This window comes from Pristiophorus japonicus, chromosome 13, assembly GCF_044704955.1.
Source record: "Pristiophorus japonicus isolate sPriJap1 chromosome 13, sPriJap1.hap1, whole genome shotgun sequence".
Taxonomy (NCBI): Eukaryota; Metazoa; Chordata; class Chondrichthyes; family Pristiophoridae; genus Pristiophorus; species Pristiophorus japonicus.
The window spans coordinates 26,201,163-26,217,695 of NC_091989.1; the positions used below are offsets into that span (position 1 = coordinate 26,201,163).

At 43.6% G+C, this 16,533-nt stretch overlaps 1 protein-coding gene across 1 annotated transcript in view; it reads right to left on the reverse strand.

Annotated features, from left to right (window-relative positions):
• Positions 1 to 16,533, reverse strand: part of shank3a (SH3 and multiple ankyrin repeat domains 3a) — a 1,463,579-nt gene that overhangs the window by 925,102 nt on the left and 521,944 nt on the right. Inside the window, exon 9 of the mRNA XM_070897277.1 lies at positions 11,228 to 11,305. Coding sequence (XP_070753378.1) covers positions 11,228 to 11,305 — 78 coding nt within the window. The remainder of the gene's footprint in view (positions 1 to 11,227; positions 11,306 to 16,533) is intronic.

Sequence of the window (16,533 nt, forward strand, 5' to 3'; positions counted from 1 at the left end):
GATTGGAATTTAAATTCAGTGGTGAGAGTCCAGAGTCTACACTAACTGTAAAACCAATTTGCTTTGTGAGTCTATCTAGGATTACCACTGAGCAATCTCCGCTCTTACAGTTAGATGGTTTTTCTTGGGAATGTCTGGGATTTTCTTCAGTTACTTTCATTGTGAGGAAATGCTGGAAAATTGCTAATTGTCACTCAAGGATGGTAAAGCTCCAGAATCAGCTGCTGACATCAGACATAGTGTGAGACTGAGGAGTGGGAGGAACCCTGCCTCTCTGTTAGTCGATTCAGCAACGGCCACAGAGTTAGCTGGAGCCTGGCCCATGAAGCCAGCTCTACACAGAGGAGAGTGAAACGCTCAACAAGGATCAAATGCTCATTGAGAAAAATGACAAAAAGGTTTCAGTTGGTGAACACAATGTTTTTTAATAGCTGAATTATTTAATGTATTGCTGCCATTGTGAAGAATGAGAGGAGGTGGAACACAATGAAAGACCCTGTGCAACCTCATAATTGCCATACAGATCAAGGCTGACCAATTAAAGAATGTGCTCACAATGCACAATTGATATTTCTCCATCACCTGCAGTTCATAAATATTGTTACCCTCTCTGGGATACAGCTTTACTCAGTTACCCTCTCTGGGATACAGTGGTCCACAGTTACCCTCTCTGGGATACAGCTTTACTCAGTTACCCTCTCTGGGATACAGTGGTCCACAGTTACCCTCTCTGGGATACAGCTTTACTCAGTTACCCTCTCTGGGATACAGTGGTCCACAGTTACCCTCTCTGGGATACAGCTTTACTCAGTTACCCTCTCTGGGATACAGCTTTACTCAGTTACCCTCTCTGGGATACAGTGGTCCACAGTTACCCTCTCTGGGATACAGCTTTACTCAGTTACCCTCTCTGGGATACAGCTTTACTCAGTTACCCTTTCTGGAATACAGCGGTCCACTGCAACCGTAGTTTAACCTTCGCAGTGCTGCTGCTCCGAGTTTATTCACTGAGTTAGTGCTCTTTATTTTAACCCTCACTGGGTTAGCATCATTTAGCTCAACTGTTATGGGTTTAGCATTTTTTTATGTTAACCCTTTCTGCTTTGGTGATCTCTAATTTAAACTTCCTGGCATGATGTTCTCTCGTTTAATCCTTGCTGGGTTGGCACTCATTAGTTTAACTTTCACATGGTTCTCGTTCTGTACTGTAACTGTCATAGGGTTGGTGCATCCTTGTTTATCCTGTGTTGGCTTGATGTTCTCTATTTTAACCCTCGCTGGATTGGAGCTTTCTAGCTTAATTCTCATAGGGTTTAGCACTTATTTCAACTCTCACTGGGTTAGTACTCTCGAGTGTAACCCTTGCTGGGTTAGTGTTTTCTAGTTTAAGACTCACTGGGTTAGCCATCTCTAGTTTAACCTTCGTTGGGCAGGTGTTCTCCAGCTTAACCCTCGCTGGGCTGGTGTTCTCTAGTTTAACCCTCGCTGGGCTGATGTTCTCTAGTTTAACCCTCACTGGGCTGGTGTTCTTTAGTTTAACCCTCGCTGGGCTGGTGTTCTCTAGTTTAACCCTCGCTGGGCTGGTGTTCTCTAGTTTAACCCTCACTGGGCTGGTGTTCTTTAGTTTAACCCTCACTGGGCTGGTGTTCTCCAGTTTAACCCTCGCTGGGCTGGTGTTCTCTAATTTAAAGCTTGCTGGGTTGGTGTTCACTAGTTTAACTCTCGCTAGGTTACTGTTGTCTAGTTTAACCCTTGTTGGGTCGGTACTCTCTAGTTTTACTCTTGCTTGGTCGTTGCGCTCTAGTTTAACCCTTCCTTGGTCATTGCACTCTAGTTTAACCCTCGCTAGGTCGGTACTCTCTAGTTTATCCTTCGCTGGGCAGATGCACTCTAGTTTTACTCTTGCTTGGTCGGTGCGCTCTAGTTTAAACCTTGCTGGGTCGGTGGTCTCTAGTTTAACCATTGCTGGATTAACATTCTATATTTTAGCCCTTGCTGGGCTAGTGTACTCCAGCTTAACTCTCTCTGGATTGGTATCCTCTACTATCATCAACTCTAGATTAGTGCTCTCTAGTTTAACCCTCGATAGGTTAATGCTCTCTAGTTTAACCCTCAATAGGTTAGTGCTTTCTAGTTTAACCCTCGATAGGTTAGTGCTCTCTAGTTTAACCCTCGATAGGTTAGTGCGCTCTAGTTTAACCCTCGATAGGTTAGTGCTCTCTAGTTAAACCCTCAATAGGTTAGTGCTCTCTAGTTCAACCCTCGTTGGGTTAGTGCTCTCTAGTTTAACCTTGCTCGGTTGCCGTTCTCTAGTTTAACCCTCATATGCTCGGTGCTCTTTAGTTTAACATTCGTTGGATTGGTGTTCTCTAGTATCACCCTTGCTGCGTAAGCGCTCTCTAGTTTAAACCTCATTGGGTTAGTGCTCTTTAGATTAATGCCCGTTGGGTTGACGTTCTCTAAGTTAACCTCGCTGGATTGGCATTCTCTCCTTTAACTATTGCATGGTTGGCGGGCCCTTGATTAACTCTTGCTGGGTTCCATGTCCCAACAACTTGCTCCGTAAAGTATTTCTATTACCCTCTCCCTTCGTTCTTCTAGTGATGATCTTAAATTGATGTCCTCTAGTTACTGACTCACTGATTCTTTTATCTCTGGACTTTCCTTTGGATTCATCAATTCAGAACCCTCCAGCAGATAAGCTCTTTGTCCCTATGTTCTAGAGAGTGCTTTTCCTCTCTCAGATATTGAGTTAAATTTGTAGCATGCACAGCGGTTGATCAGAGAACCGACCACTTTATTTTGGTTGATTGTGTTGATTACGTACCCTCCTTGTCTTTATGAGGTGGCAGAGTACACGACAGGCTGTGAGTTAGCCTTTAACAAGCAAACATATACATTAAACAGTAAAAGAGCAAATTCATATTAGCAATAACACAAATAGATTTTAAGCTTAACTATATTCTTGAATAAGTCAGAAAAGCTAAATAGTCATAACCGCAGCACTAAACTATTACATATTCTTATGTGCTGGTTCTTTGTCTTTCCTTATTTGCGGAAGTTATATGACCTGATTACCTTTCTACGAAGCCTTCAGACAGACTTTCAACTAGACAGGTTGAGAAATACTTTCCAAAAAATGACTGAGATCAAACAAATCTAAGGAACAATTAAATGTCAAAACAGCTACTGATCCAAAACATATAGTTGGACCAATGCAATAAGATGTTTGTATTTGAACTGAGTTGCTTGACCTCTGCCTCAGGCACCTGGCTAAGACAAAATGAGGAATTGCAACCTGTGTCAACTAGGACATATTTTCTGTGAGCAAAGCTGTTTTTTAACTGGTTACGTACCGTAGAAATAAGAAAGAAGCCAACACCATATTACATCTTCGATAAAAAATGCTTCACTCAGGATCCCCAGGACCATCCCCAGGGAAATACGGGACCTCAATTCCATCACTGAGGACAATGTGAGACCCTCCCCCATCACCAAAACAATCAGAACAATGCAGGCACTCCAACATGCTGAGACCCACCTCTGAACAGGAACATGATTCCCTGTTTCTAGGACATTGCCGCAGCTCTCTGTCATTGCCTGTTCCATTTCACACAACGACTGTAAACTCTGCTCCGGAGCCCCAGCTCTTGATCAGGCCTTGTGTTCTTTTTTTAACTAAAAACTTTAAACCTCTTTTCGTCTACTGCTCTGGTGTGAATCAAACATGAATGACTGCTAGGAGAAGCAGTCTGAAAAGTATGTCGTCATGAAGATGCTTTTACTAAATAAAACTACCGACAAAGTCATCATCATCATCATAGGCAGTCCCTCGAAATTGAGGAAGAATTGTTTTCACTCCAAAAGTGAGTTCTCAGGTGACTGAACAGTCCAATGCGGGAATTAGAGTCTCTGTCACAGGTGGGACAGACAGTTGTTGGAGGAAAGGGTGGGTGGGGAGTCTGGTTGTCCTTCCACTGCCTGCGCTTATTTTCTGCATGCTCTCGGCGACGAGAGTCGAGGTGCTCAGCGCCCTCCCGGATGCTCTTCCTCCATTTAGGGCGGTCTTTGGCCAGGGACTCCCAGGTGTCGGTGGGGATGTTGCACTTTATCAAGGAGGCTTTGAGGGTGTCCTTGTAACGTTTCCCCTGCCCACCTGGGGCTCGCTTGCTGTGTAGGAGTTCTGAGTAGAGCGCTTGCTTTGGGAGTCTTGTGTCGGGCATGCGAACAATGTGGCCTGCCCAACGGAGCTGGTCGAGTGTGGTCAGTGCTTCGATGTTGGGGATGTTGGCCTGATCGGGAACACGGACGTTGGTGCGTCTGTCCTCTCGGGATTTGCAGGATCTTGCGGAGATATTGTTGGTGGTATTTCTCTAGCGATTTGAGGTGTCTACTGTATATGGCCCACATCTCTGAGCCATACAGGAGAGCGGGTATCACTACAGCCCTGTAGACCATGCTTCGTGCCAGATTTAAGGGCCCGATCTTCGAACACTCTCTTCCTCAGGCGGCCAAAGACTGCGCTGGTGCACTGGAGGCGGTGTTGAACCTCGTCGTCAATGTCTGCCCTTGCTGATAATAGTTCCCACAAAGTAACTTAATTAGCAGCAGAATTTACAGCACTAAACCAGAGAGAGAGTCAAGTACAAGAGAAGCACAATGTAGTCAGAATGAAGTGTTAGTATTTTGAAGTCTAGTTCCCTCACCCGCTCTGTTTCTGACACTAACTGTATGTATTAATGTGATGTTTTAGTGTAAATTATAAGTGAATGCTAAATAACTGATTACGTAACAGTTTGTCTTCATTATTGAGCAACTGCAATGTTTGCAGGCTGAAGGGAGGCTCACACTGGTCACTGATGCTAATTGTTTGGTAGCCAGACGGTCCGGCCTCAGCTTGGGCTTGAAGTGCACTGTGGCCAACTGAACAATAACAAAATCACCTTCCTTTACAAGACAGAAGACTTTGAAGTGATCTGATGGAAGCTTTTAAGATTCTAAAGGAAACTGACAAAGTTGATCCAAGAAATTGTCAACTGCGGTGAGGGTTCAAATCCCCGGGACACACACAAGGCTAAAAAAATCATGGAGTTAGGAGTAAGAAGGGAAGACTGTATTCCTTCTGATTGTAATGTGTATATCTTCCTGAGCTTCCCAAATGACATAACCTTTGTCTTCTTTATGTTAATCTGTAATCCAAATTTTCTATTCTCCATATACACCTTATCAGGTAGTCTCTGCAAATCTGTTTTAGGTCTTGCTACAGGTAAAAGGTAAATGTCATCAGTAAATCTGTGATTGTTTAAAATCTTGTCATTTAAGGAGACGCCTCCAATATCATCTTTTAGTTCAAGATTCATTACGCTTCCAGTACTAAAGTAAATAAATCAGGCGACAGTGTGCATCCTTGTTTCACCACAACTGTTGATCTAAACCATTCCTATCCACTCTAACAGCTTTCAGGGACTTATTACAGATGTTTTCTACCTTTTCTATGGATGGTTTCTGCATTCCTGCAACCTATTACTCAGGGAATACCTGTATTGAGCTGTGATATTCATTACACTCCTGTATTGTACACAGAGGATGCTGAGATAAAATAAGCATTATAATCCTGTATCTTACAAACAGAAAATATTAATCTTCAATAAGCATTACACTCCTGTACTGTACTACGCAGAGAAAGTTCAGCTGTGACAGTGATTACACTCTAGTACATTACTGCAGAGAGTATGTTAAACCAAAATAAGGATTATACTCCTGCACCATAATATGCAGAGAATATTGCACTGTAATAAGCTTTGCACTCCTGTACACCGAAAATATTGAATTGTAATAGCATTACACTCCTGTATACATTCTACAGAAATTGCTGAGATAGCTGAGTTGTAACTAGCATTGTACTGCTGCAGCATACTGTACAGAGACTACTGACTTGTAATAATCATTATACTCCTCTCCTATATTACAATCAGAATATCAAGTTGTAATTAATGTTATACTCCTGCACTGCATTACACAGAGAATACCCAGTTGTAATAATCATTGCATTCTTGCACCATATTACGCAGAGAATATCAAGCTGGATTAAGCCCAGCACTCTTACACCACACTCTGCAGAGAATATTGGGCTGTAATAAACATTACACTCCCATACAGTGTTAGACAAATAAATTCAGTCATAATAAGGACTATACACCTGTACTGTATTATACACAGATTATTGAGCTGGAAAAAGGATGACACTCTTGTACCATATTACACACAGAATGTCAAGCTGTAAACATAATTATATGGACAATGCCAAGTTGTAATGACTATTACACACCTGTATAATATTATACAGAGAATATTGAGGTACAGTTGTATATTGTCATCAGCTTGGCTCAGTTGTAGCACTCTCAGCTGAGTCAGAAATTGTGGGTTCAAGCTCTTCTCCAGCATATTATCTTGGCTGACAACAGATGAACTAATCATTTATCTCACTGCCCTTGCCCAAATTAATTGTCATGTTTGCCTATAAAACAACAGTCACTTCAAATGTAATTTATTAATTGTGGAATGGTCTGGGATGTCCTGAGAATGTGAAAGTTGCAATGTAAATGCATGTTCCTTCTTTCAAATATATTACATTGCACAGGGAATGCTGTGCTGGAATGAGTATTAAACTCCTGTATTGCTCTCCTAAAGCATAATATTGAGTTGCGGTAATATTACTCTCCTACAGTGTATTACACAGAGAATTGTATTCCACCACAATCTGTACCTCATGGCTTGGCATACCCCTCACTCTACCACACCACAAGCCTGGAGACCAACCCTGGTTCAATGAGGAGTGCAGAAGAGCATGCCAAGAGCAGCACTAGGTGTACCTAAAAATGAGGCGCCAGCCTAGTGAAGCTACAACACAGGACTACATGCATGCTAAACAGCGGAAGCAGTATGCTATGAACAGAACAAAGTAATCCCACAACCAATGGATCAGATCAAAGCTTTGCAGTCCAGCCACATCCAGTCATGAAAGGATAATTAAACAACTGATGGGAGGAGGAGGTTTCCATGAACATTCCCATTTTCAATAATGGCAGAGTCCAGCCTCTGAGTGCAAATAACAAGACTGAAGCATTCGTAACTATCTTCAGCCAGAATTGCTGAGTGGATGATCCTTCTCGGCCTCCTCCTGAGTTCCCCATCATCACAGATGCCATTCATCAGCCAAATCGATTCACTCCACGTGATATCAACAAACGGCTGAACGCAATCGATACAACAAAGATTATAGGCTTCGAAAACATCCTGGGGCTGAAATTACCTCCCGCTAGAAACGGGGCACATGCACCCTATTTCTGTTGTTTTCACCGCCACAGTGGATGAGGTGACCTCTTGAGTGAAATTCAATTCTTTTTTTTTTCCTGGTAGACCGGAAGTCACACATAATGAGGACGGTAGTGTGGCAGTGAGCACACTTGAGGGGCGGGAGTTGAGGGGGTGAGGAGCATCCGCCGCTGTCAGTCATCAGTGTAGCGCTGATGATGTCATCACAGCGTCGCGTCACCACGGCTCTCCCCTGCACTTAAAGGAGAGATCGGTGCGATTTTCAAAGTTCGGTCTACTGGGCCACCAGGGAAGGTTTCAGCCAGGCCAGTGGCCTGGCACCCAAGGGGGTGTGCCAGGCTGCCTGTTGGTGACGCAGCCTAACCCGGGGGCATAATTGTTGGCCCGACATGGCAGTCGGCCAACAAAAAAAAAAATGGCAGCAGCGGGTCGTCCCCTTTAATGGGAGCCACACCGCCATTTTAGAAGGCTGCAGCCTCACTGGACCATCTCATAAAAGCAGGTTTTGGCACCGCCTGGCGGGAAGAAGATTTTCTCGGCGGAATTTTGCTGTCTGGGGGTGGGGAACATCGGCGGTGCGCACTCTGATGACGCAATTAGGATGGCTCGGCAGCAGTGGAGCGATAGGGGGATAGCGGGTCACCAGTGGGATACCGCAGGAGCGGAACTTTGATAATGGCGGCCATTACATGAAAAATCGGCGGCCATTGCACTCAGCAGCGTGGCCGCCGATTTCTGGTGTTAACAGGCCTTAAGGAAAGGGGTAATTTCGGCCCCCCCCCCCCATCTTTAATGATGGAAACTTGTGCTCCAGAACTAGTCACACCTCTAGCCGAGCTGTTCAAGTACAGTTACAACACTGGCATCTACCCGACAAAGTGGAAAATTGCCCAAGTATGTCCTGTCCACAAAACGCAGGACAAATTCAATCCGGCCTAGAGGAGAGTGCCTTGGCGTTGGTGAGTGACCACTCCCGTGCCACCACAAAGGGTCCTGCCGATCCCATGCTAGAGCATGGTAAGCTTATACTAATCTCCAGTCTGCATTACGCTCATGTCATGCAAGGTCATGCAATGTTAAGTCAAATGCCTTTTAACGCTCTGTGTATCGGCCATTAATGGTGTGCTCATGTAGCGATGGAAGTCCTTGAAGTAAGAATGTAAAATGTGACGGATCACATGTTAGATTGAGCAACTCCACCCCCTCAGCTATACACCTAAATGTTGTCCTCTACTTGCAAATGTTGATTTGGACAGCACCGAGCAATGCACCCCATCCATCCACCTCTGTCACCCAAAGACAGTGTGTGACACCAACACCTTCCACCTTGACGTTGTCAGCAGCCCAACACACCAGTTCCTTCCTCCACCCCCCTCACCCCCACCCCCCACCTCCCAAGATCACCCATATCCACCGCATCCACTTCCACCACCCAGAGACACGAAGACCAGGAGGGAGAGGAGGGAGAAGTGCCAGTCTTCAAACCACTTGAGTTTGAGGAAGTGCAAGAGGAGGACTCCAGCCTCCTGACATATGTGCCACCTGTTCAGTCAACATCGGTGTCGGGGTCCAACTTCTTGGGATTCGAATTGGGCGAAGCAGGAACAAGTGCTGGGAGGTGCAGAGGCCGGAAAAGCCACCAAGCCGCAAGCACCCAGGATGATGCAACAATCCATTGAGGATGGAGGACGGCTCGCAGCAATTCGGGAAATGGTCCAGCTATCGAGGACGAGCGTCGACCTAGCTCGGGATCTGCTGCAGACCATGGCTGGGATAGTTGCCAACATCGACACCATTGCTGAGCAGCATACTGCCAGTATGTCGCGGCTCATTAGTGCGGTGGAGCGCAACACCGACTCTGTAGAGGCCATGCGGCAATTGATGATTTCGGGACATGTCATGCAACCCCCCCCCCCCCCCGAGCCCACACCATCGAGTCCGGCAGATCCCAAGGAGCCGGAGATGTCAGTAGCTTCCATCTTGCCAAGATGAACATGGCAGCAGCGCTCCGGCTGCCCTCCTGCACAACATCATGGAGCAGAGGTGATGGGGAGGCATCGCCGTGATGAAGGCCAAGCCATGAAGAGGACAATGGGCCTCATATCGAGGGGGGAAAGAGGTGGTGGTTGTGGGTAGAGGGTTGAGTGTTGGTGGTGGAGATGTTGTTTACTCTTCATTAAGTTGTAGCTGTTGTTTCACATGGATCATTGTGAATGTAACTTGAGTGGTTTCTGAGATAATGTTCATATGTTGGATTCAATTATTTGCATGGTCTGTCACTTTGGCATGCTGCACTATTCAATACATTCACATTGTTCACCTACTCTTGGTCAGTGTCTCACTTTTACATCATCTGGGGTACCTGCTGAGAAACAGACAAATCTCCTTCAGGTGTGAGGAATATCTTGCCGTCCACATATTATGAGACTCTTTAATGGGACCTGTTATCAGGCGATTGCGCTACGACAAGTAAGGGTCACCAATGGAAGAAGGCTGTCATTGAATGAGAGACAGTTGCACAACTTGGAGGGCACACATTAAGGTTTGCACTTCAGTCCACATTTTCTTTGGTCCAACATCGTGGAGTCCCACCCCTGACATGACATGTTCCTCAGTGACCTTGCAGTCCATCATATATCTTTTTCCGTCTTATATACTTGAGCTCATGCTGTTCTTACTATCACATCCTGCCGCCTGACAGAGCATCATATGATTTCATTATTGCATATATACTTTGACATAAGCTCATAACATGTGTGCACTCACATTCTGTCAATAACTCTGTACTGCCTACAATGGTCTAAAAACCCTTATAGCGCATCTCCATGGAGCCTTTACTGTGTTTCGGAACTCATTGCTGCTTCCTATACCACACCTGCCCTTCAACGGAGAACTTTTAATTTACATCTGTGAAGTCATTCTGTGCAGTTTAAGGTTGATCTGAGAAGTCAATCTGAACCTCTGATAGTGGTGCAGCATATGGACGCTACCCAGGATGTGCAGCACTGCAGCACCTAGCGCGATTCTCCCTGCCACCCGATTTACAGCAAGCTCAGAGTACCTTTTTGCCAGTGGTCATTCTGGTGGGTGGGAGCACGATCTTAGAGGAATCCCATTTTTGGAGCCTCTGGGATGGGTGGACGGCAAGAAGTTGCGCCGGCGGTATTTCACGGAGGAAACTCCCACCAGGCGGCACCTGGGCGGTAGATGCGGGGTACGTGAGGAATCTTTCAGAAAACATTTTTTTCAGACGATACCTCGGCGGCTGTTGGCGGTACTCTGACCAAGTTTGGGTCCATTGTCTCAAGATAAGGTCATTTAGGACTGAGATGAGGAGAAATTTCTTCACTCAGAGGGTTGTGAATCTTTGGCATTCTCTACACCAAAGGGCTTTGGATGCTCAGTCGTTGAGTATATTTAAGGCTTAGATAGATTTTGGACACTAAGGGAATCATGGGATATGGGGATAGGTCAAAGATCAGCCATAATCTTATTGAATGGTGAAATATGGCCTACTCTTGCTCCTATTTCTTATGTTCTTATCGAACTGTAGTAAGTATTAATCTCCTATATCGTAATACACGGAAAATATTGAGCTGTAATAATTATTACTCTCTACGCCGTAATACAGAGAATATCGAGCTGTAGTAATTATTACTCTCCTGCACCATATTAAATAGAGAATATCGTGCTGTAGGGCACATTATATTCCTGTATTGACTCACAGAGAATACTGAGCTGTAATAATTATTACCACCCTGTAGTGTATTATAGAGAAAATATACAGACAGTGGAATAAAGTTTGAATAAAAGCATATTTTCAAAAAAATAAGAGTCACAACCCTTGGCCAAAGTAAGATGCAGTAATTGTATGCAGCTAATACATTCCTACCTGGAATGCAGACTGGCTGTTGTAATTCTTAACTTCTTTGTTCGCTCCTCGGAATAGAAGGACCCTCGCACAGCTCTCCTGGAAAGGAAAGAGTAGTTCAGTTGCATATACTTCAAGAATATATCTTACAAGGCCACAGATAGATAAATAAAAGGATATAGCACCAAATGTTTATGCTGAACTCTAGACACCATGGAATACAGCACCATGTGTATACTATAAGGAGCTATCAAGAGCTAAAGAAATGTCTTGATGCGTGTAAAGCTTGCTGAGTCTGATCGTTTTTTCCTGTTACTACAAATTCTTGTATGTTCTTATTACCCTTTCTCATAATTTGAAAATTACTTTTTTTGTGTTAGGGGATGGGTCCACTAAGCTAAATGTCCATTGCCGTGCCGGTGACTCCAATGGAAATATTGAGGTGTCTACCAATCTTACTGCCAATCTGTGCACAATACTTTACGTTTGGTCTAACAATAAGTTTAATATAATTTCACTGATTTTGAATCCTATTCCTCTAGAAATGAACCCCAGTGCTTCGTTTGTTCTTTTTCAGGCCTTATTAAGCTGTGTCGCTACTTTTAGTGATTTGTGACTGTAACCCTAGATACCTTTGTGCCTCTACCCTGTTTTAACTCTTATTTTGCAAAGAGTGTGTGATCTCCTATTCCTTCTACCAAAATGTACCACCTCATACTTATCTATATTGAAATGAATTTGCCATTTATATATTCATTCTTCAAATTTATTAATTTCTTATATTTTGTCGCAGTCTTGAGTCTCCGGTCCAAAGACCGCCCTAAGTGGAGGAAGTGTATCCGGGAGGGCACTGAGCACCTCGAGTCTCATCGCTGAGAGCATACAGAAATCAAGCGCAGGCAGCAGAAAGAGCGTGCGGCAAACCTGTCCCACCCACCCTTTCCCTCAACGACTATCTGTCCCACCTGTGACAGGGTCTGTGGCCATCGTGTTGGACTGTTCAGCCACCTAAGGACTCATTTTAAGAGTGGAAGCAAGTCTTCCTCGATTCCGAGAGACTGCCTATGATGATGATGATATATATATACCCTCCAATTTGGTTTCATCGACAAATTTTGATATTGTATTTCTGATTCCCAAGTCCAAAATATTTATGTGAACAGCAACAGTGGTCCCTGCACCAATCCCTTTGGAATACAACTTCTCAGCTTCCACCAGTCTGAATCACTACCTTTAACCTGCTCTCTGCTCTGTCAGGGGCTGTGAAGGTGACTGTGGCCTTGAATTTCTTTATGTGGGGATCCTTCCAGGCTGGAGCATGCGACATCTGTAATATCTCCCCAGTTCACTATTCACTGCTGCATAACAGAGGTGACAGATGCTCTTTATGCAAGGAGAGGAGAGTTAATTGTCTTCGTTCTGACCAGAGAGAAGCAGGCGGAGCGTGCTCGTGGTTTTGCAAGGATACCCAGCTTCCACATGGTGCAGTGCGCCATCGACTGCATGCAAGTGGTTTTGCGAACACTGCATCTAAATGCTGAGATGTACCGCAACTGCAAAGGTTATTGTGATATATTCACAGACAGCTCCTAACATGGCAGGCAGCTCTCTCAGAAGCCTCCGGAAATCTGCCTGGTTCTGTTTATTATTAACCCCGCAATTGCAGTACACAATATGTCCACATCCACAGTGTGGCGCTACAAACATTACAAGCTTACAGACATTACACTTCTCCCTCCTTAATGAAGAAGTTATTATAACAAACATCATACATAATTTTCATGTTTATACATAACACAGGATATAAACTTAGTTTTTTTTCCATATTTACAAATTTAACTTTACCACTTGTTTTCTGTTTCGAAGAGGATACCTTCGCTCTCGAACAGAACCTTCCAAACATGGTGTCGATTTCACACACATTCGAGGCTCATCCTGAGGAACATTTTCCTCCACGGAATTTCCTTGATTTTCATTTGAACTCACTTTAACTTCAGGCTCTTTGTTTTCCTGACTCGGACTCAGACTTTCATTCTGATTCTCTCCTGGATTTGTTTCCAGTACATTGGATTTAGGATTTGCTACTGGTATATCAAAACTATCTGATGAGTCAGAAATAATTGAATCATCCCACCTTCAACTCTTTACATGTCTGTAGATAAACTATGATCAATATGAACAAACCTAACCTGTCCATTATCAAACATCTTTACCAAATATGTGCGAGGACCACATATCTTCACCACTCTTCCTGGTAACCACATTAACCATTTATGGTGATGGTTCTTCACTCTCACCTTCTGGTTTAATTTCACACTTCTCTATTTTACTCTGCCTCTATCATGATTCTCTTTCTGTCTTAATTGTGTCTCTTCTACGGACTGTGCCAAATTTGGCTTTAACAACGAGAAACTGGTTCATGGCTGTCATTTGAGAAACAATTCTGCTGGTGCTCTACCAGTAGTTATATGAAGAGTATTTCGATATGTAATCAAAAAATTAACCAATTTGTGATCCAATGACAACTGTCATTTCCTTGGATTTGGATCTAACATTTGTTTTATGAGGGCACGTTTTACAATTTGTACAGTGCGCTCTGCTGCACCATTTGAAGCAGGATGGTATGGTAGAACCTTGGTATGTTTCACACCATTTTTGCTCGTGAATTGTGCAAATTCTTCTGAACGAAATTGTGGTCCATTATCCGAAACAATTTCTTCAAGGAAGCCAAATGAAGAAAATAATTTTTGTAAAATGTCCAATGTTTTACTTGTTGTTATTTTCCACATTGGAAACACCTCAACCCACTTCGAATGGCTATCAATCACAATGAACAATTGCTGTCCTTCTAACTCAGCAAAATCAATATGTAGCCTTTGCCACACCCTGGGAGGCCATTTCCATGGCTGTAATGGTACTGGTGGTGGTTGCTTGCTTATCGATTGACATGTCGTACACTGACTCACGATGTACTCTATATCTTTATCAAGACCTGGCCACCATAAATAACTGCGTGCAAAACTCTTGGTCAAGCACATTTCCAAGTGCTGGTCATGAAGGTCTCCTAATAATTTGGACCTGAATTTATTTGGTATAACCACTCTTGCACCCCACATGATACAATCTTTATCGAGTGATAATTCATTCCTACGAATGAAGAATGGATGTGTATCTTTGTCTGTTACCTGGTTTGGCCATCCATTTGCAATATACTCATACATCTTTGACATCACTGGGTCACGTTTGGTTGCTTTACCAATCTCTTCAGCTGTGACTGGCAGTTCACCAATGTATGAAAAATAAAACACTTCTTCCCTATCGGGTGTAACTTGTGATGGGGAAGGCAATCTAGACATTGCATCAGCATTACTGTGGTCAGCTGATCGTCTGTATTCAATATCATATGTATATGCTGACAAAATCAAAGCCCATCTCTGCATTCAGGCTGCAGCTAATGTTGGAACTGGGGACTTTGGATGGAGGATTGCTGTTGGGGGCTTATGGTCCGTAACTATGGTAAACTTACGACCATACAAGTATTTGTGAAACTTCTTGACCCCAAAAATTAATGCCAAAGCTTCCCTTTCAATTTGCACATAATTACTCTCACTGGCACTGAGAGTGCGTGAAGCAAAAGGAATTAGTCTCTCCTCCCCACTACTTGATACATGAGAGATTACTGCCCCAACTCCATACGGAGAGGCATCACATGCTAGCTTAATCTCCTTAGATATGTCATAATGAACTAACATGGTGCTCTCTACCAATTTGCTTTTACACTCCTTGAATGCTGTATCGCATTCTTTTGACCACTTCCAATGGACCTGTTTTTTCAAAAGTTCAATCAGTGGATGTAATACTGTAGCCAAATTTGGTAGGAACTTCCCATAATAGTTCAAAAGACCCAAGAATGAACGAAGTTCAGTGACATTCCTGGGAGTGGCTGCATTTCTAATTGCATCCAATTTTTCCATGGTTGGATGTAAACCATCTTTGTCTACTCTGTACCCTAAGTACTCCACTGAGTTTTTAAATAACTCACACTTATGAGCAGACATTCGTACTCTGTGCGTCTCTAGCCGTTTGAGGACTTCATTCAATATGTTATAATGAATTTGCCTATTTGGTGCTGAAATTAATATGTCATTCAAATAACATACTACCCCTTCAATACCTTGCAAAATCTGGTTCATCACCCCTTGGAATATGGCAGAGGCGGAAGACACTCCAAACGGTAGCCTATTAAATTGATATGGGCCGAGATGAGTATTTATAGTCAAACATGACTTGGACTCCTCATCTAGTTCAAGCTGTAAGTAGGCATTCGTAAGATCCAGTTTTGAGAAGATCTGACCACCTGTCAGTGTTGTGAACAAATCTTCTATATTCGGCAATGTATTGGGGACATTACCCTCCAGAACCTGGTTTACACTTACTTTATAATCACCACACAATCTTACCTTACCATCGGACTTAGGTACAACAACAATGGGTGTAGCCCAATTACATCGATCTATCTTACAAATAATGTTCTCAGTCTCTAGTCTTTTGACTTCTTGCTCAACTTTCTCCTTGAGTGCATATGGTACGGAACGTGGCTTGTAGTAAACCGATCTCGCATCCTTCTGTACCCTGACACTCGCCTTGAAGCCTTGGATCGGACTGCCCGTTTCACAGAACACCTTCGGATACTTCTTGATAACCTCATCTGTTGATGAAAATCTCGCTTCCATACAGAAAATCTTACTCCAATCCAGTTTCAGTGAGCTCAACCAATTTCTTCCAAGTAAGGCAGGCTTGTCTCCTTTCTCTACTATTAGAGACAAGTTCTGAAATTGATCTTTATATTTCATTGGTACGATGATACGGCCTACTACAGGAATTTTCTCTCCCAAGTAGCCTCGCAGCTCTATCTTCGATTTCTCCAGTTGGAAATCACGCAATTTGTCGCGGTACAGTGACTCCGGTACTACACTCACAGAGGCACCTGTGTCAATTTCCATTGGTATCTTGAATTCCGCAACATCTATGTGGATTTTGATGCTTTCCGAATCGTTGTCCGTTAACCTCGTGCTCCTGATGATGTGTAACTCTAACATCTCCTCGTCCTGTTGTTGTTCTTCCATGCTATGAAGTCTCTTTGGATTTCGAATCATAGCTTTAAAAACTGGTTTACCCTTCAGTCGGCATGCCTTCGCAAGATGCCCAGTCTTTCTGCAGAAGAAATACTCTGCCTTCATGTATGGACAACTTTGAGCAATGTGTTGTCCCAGGCACCTATAGCACGACTTCGACGCTCGGGTAGAATTTCCAGTTTCTGAGACTTT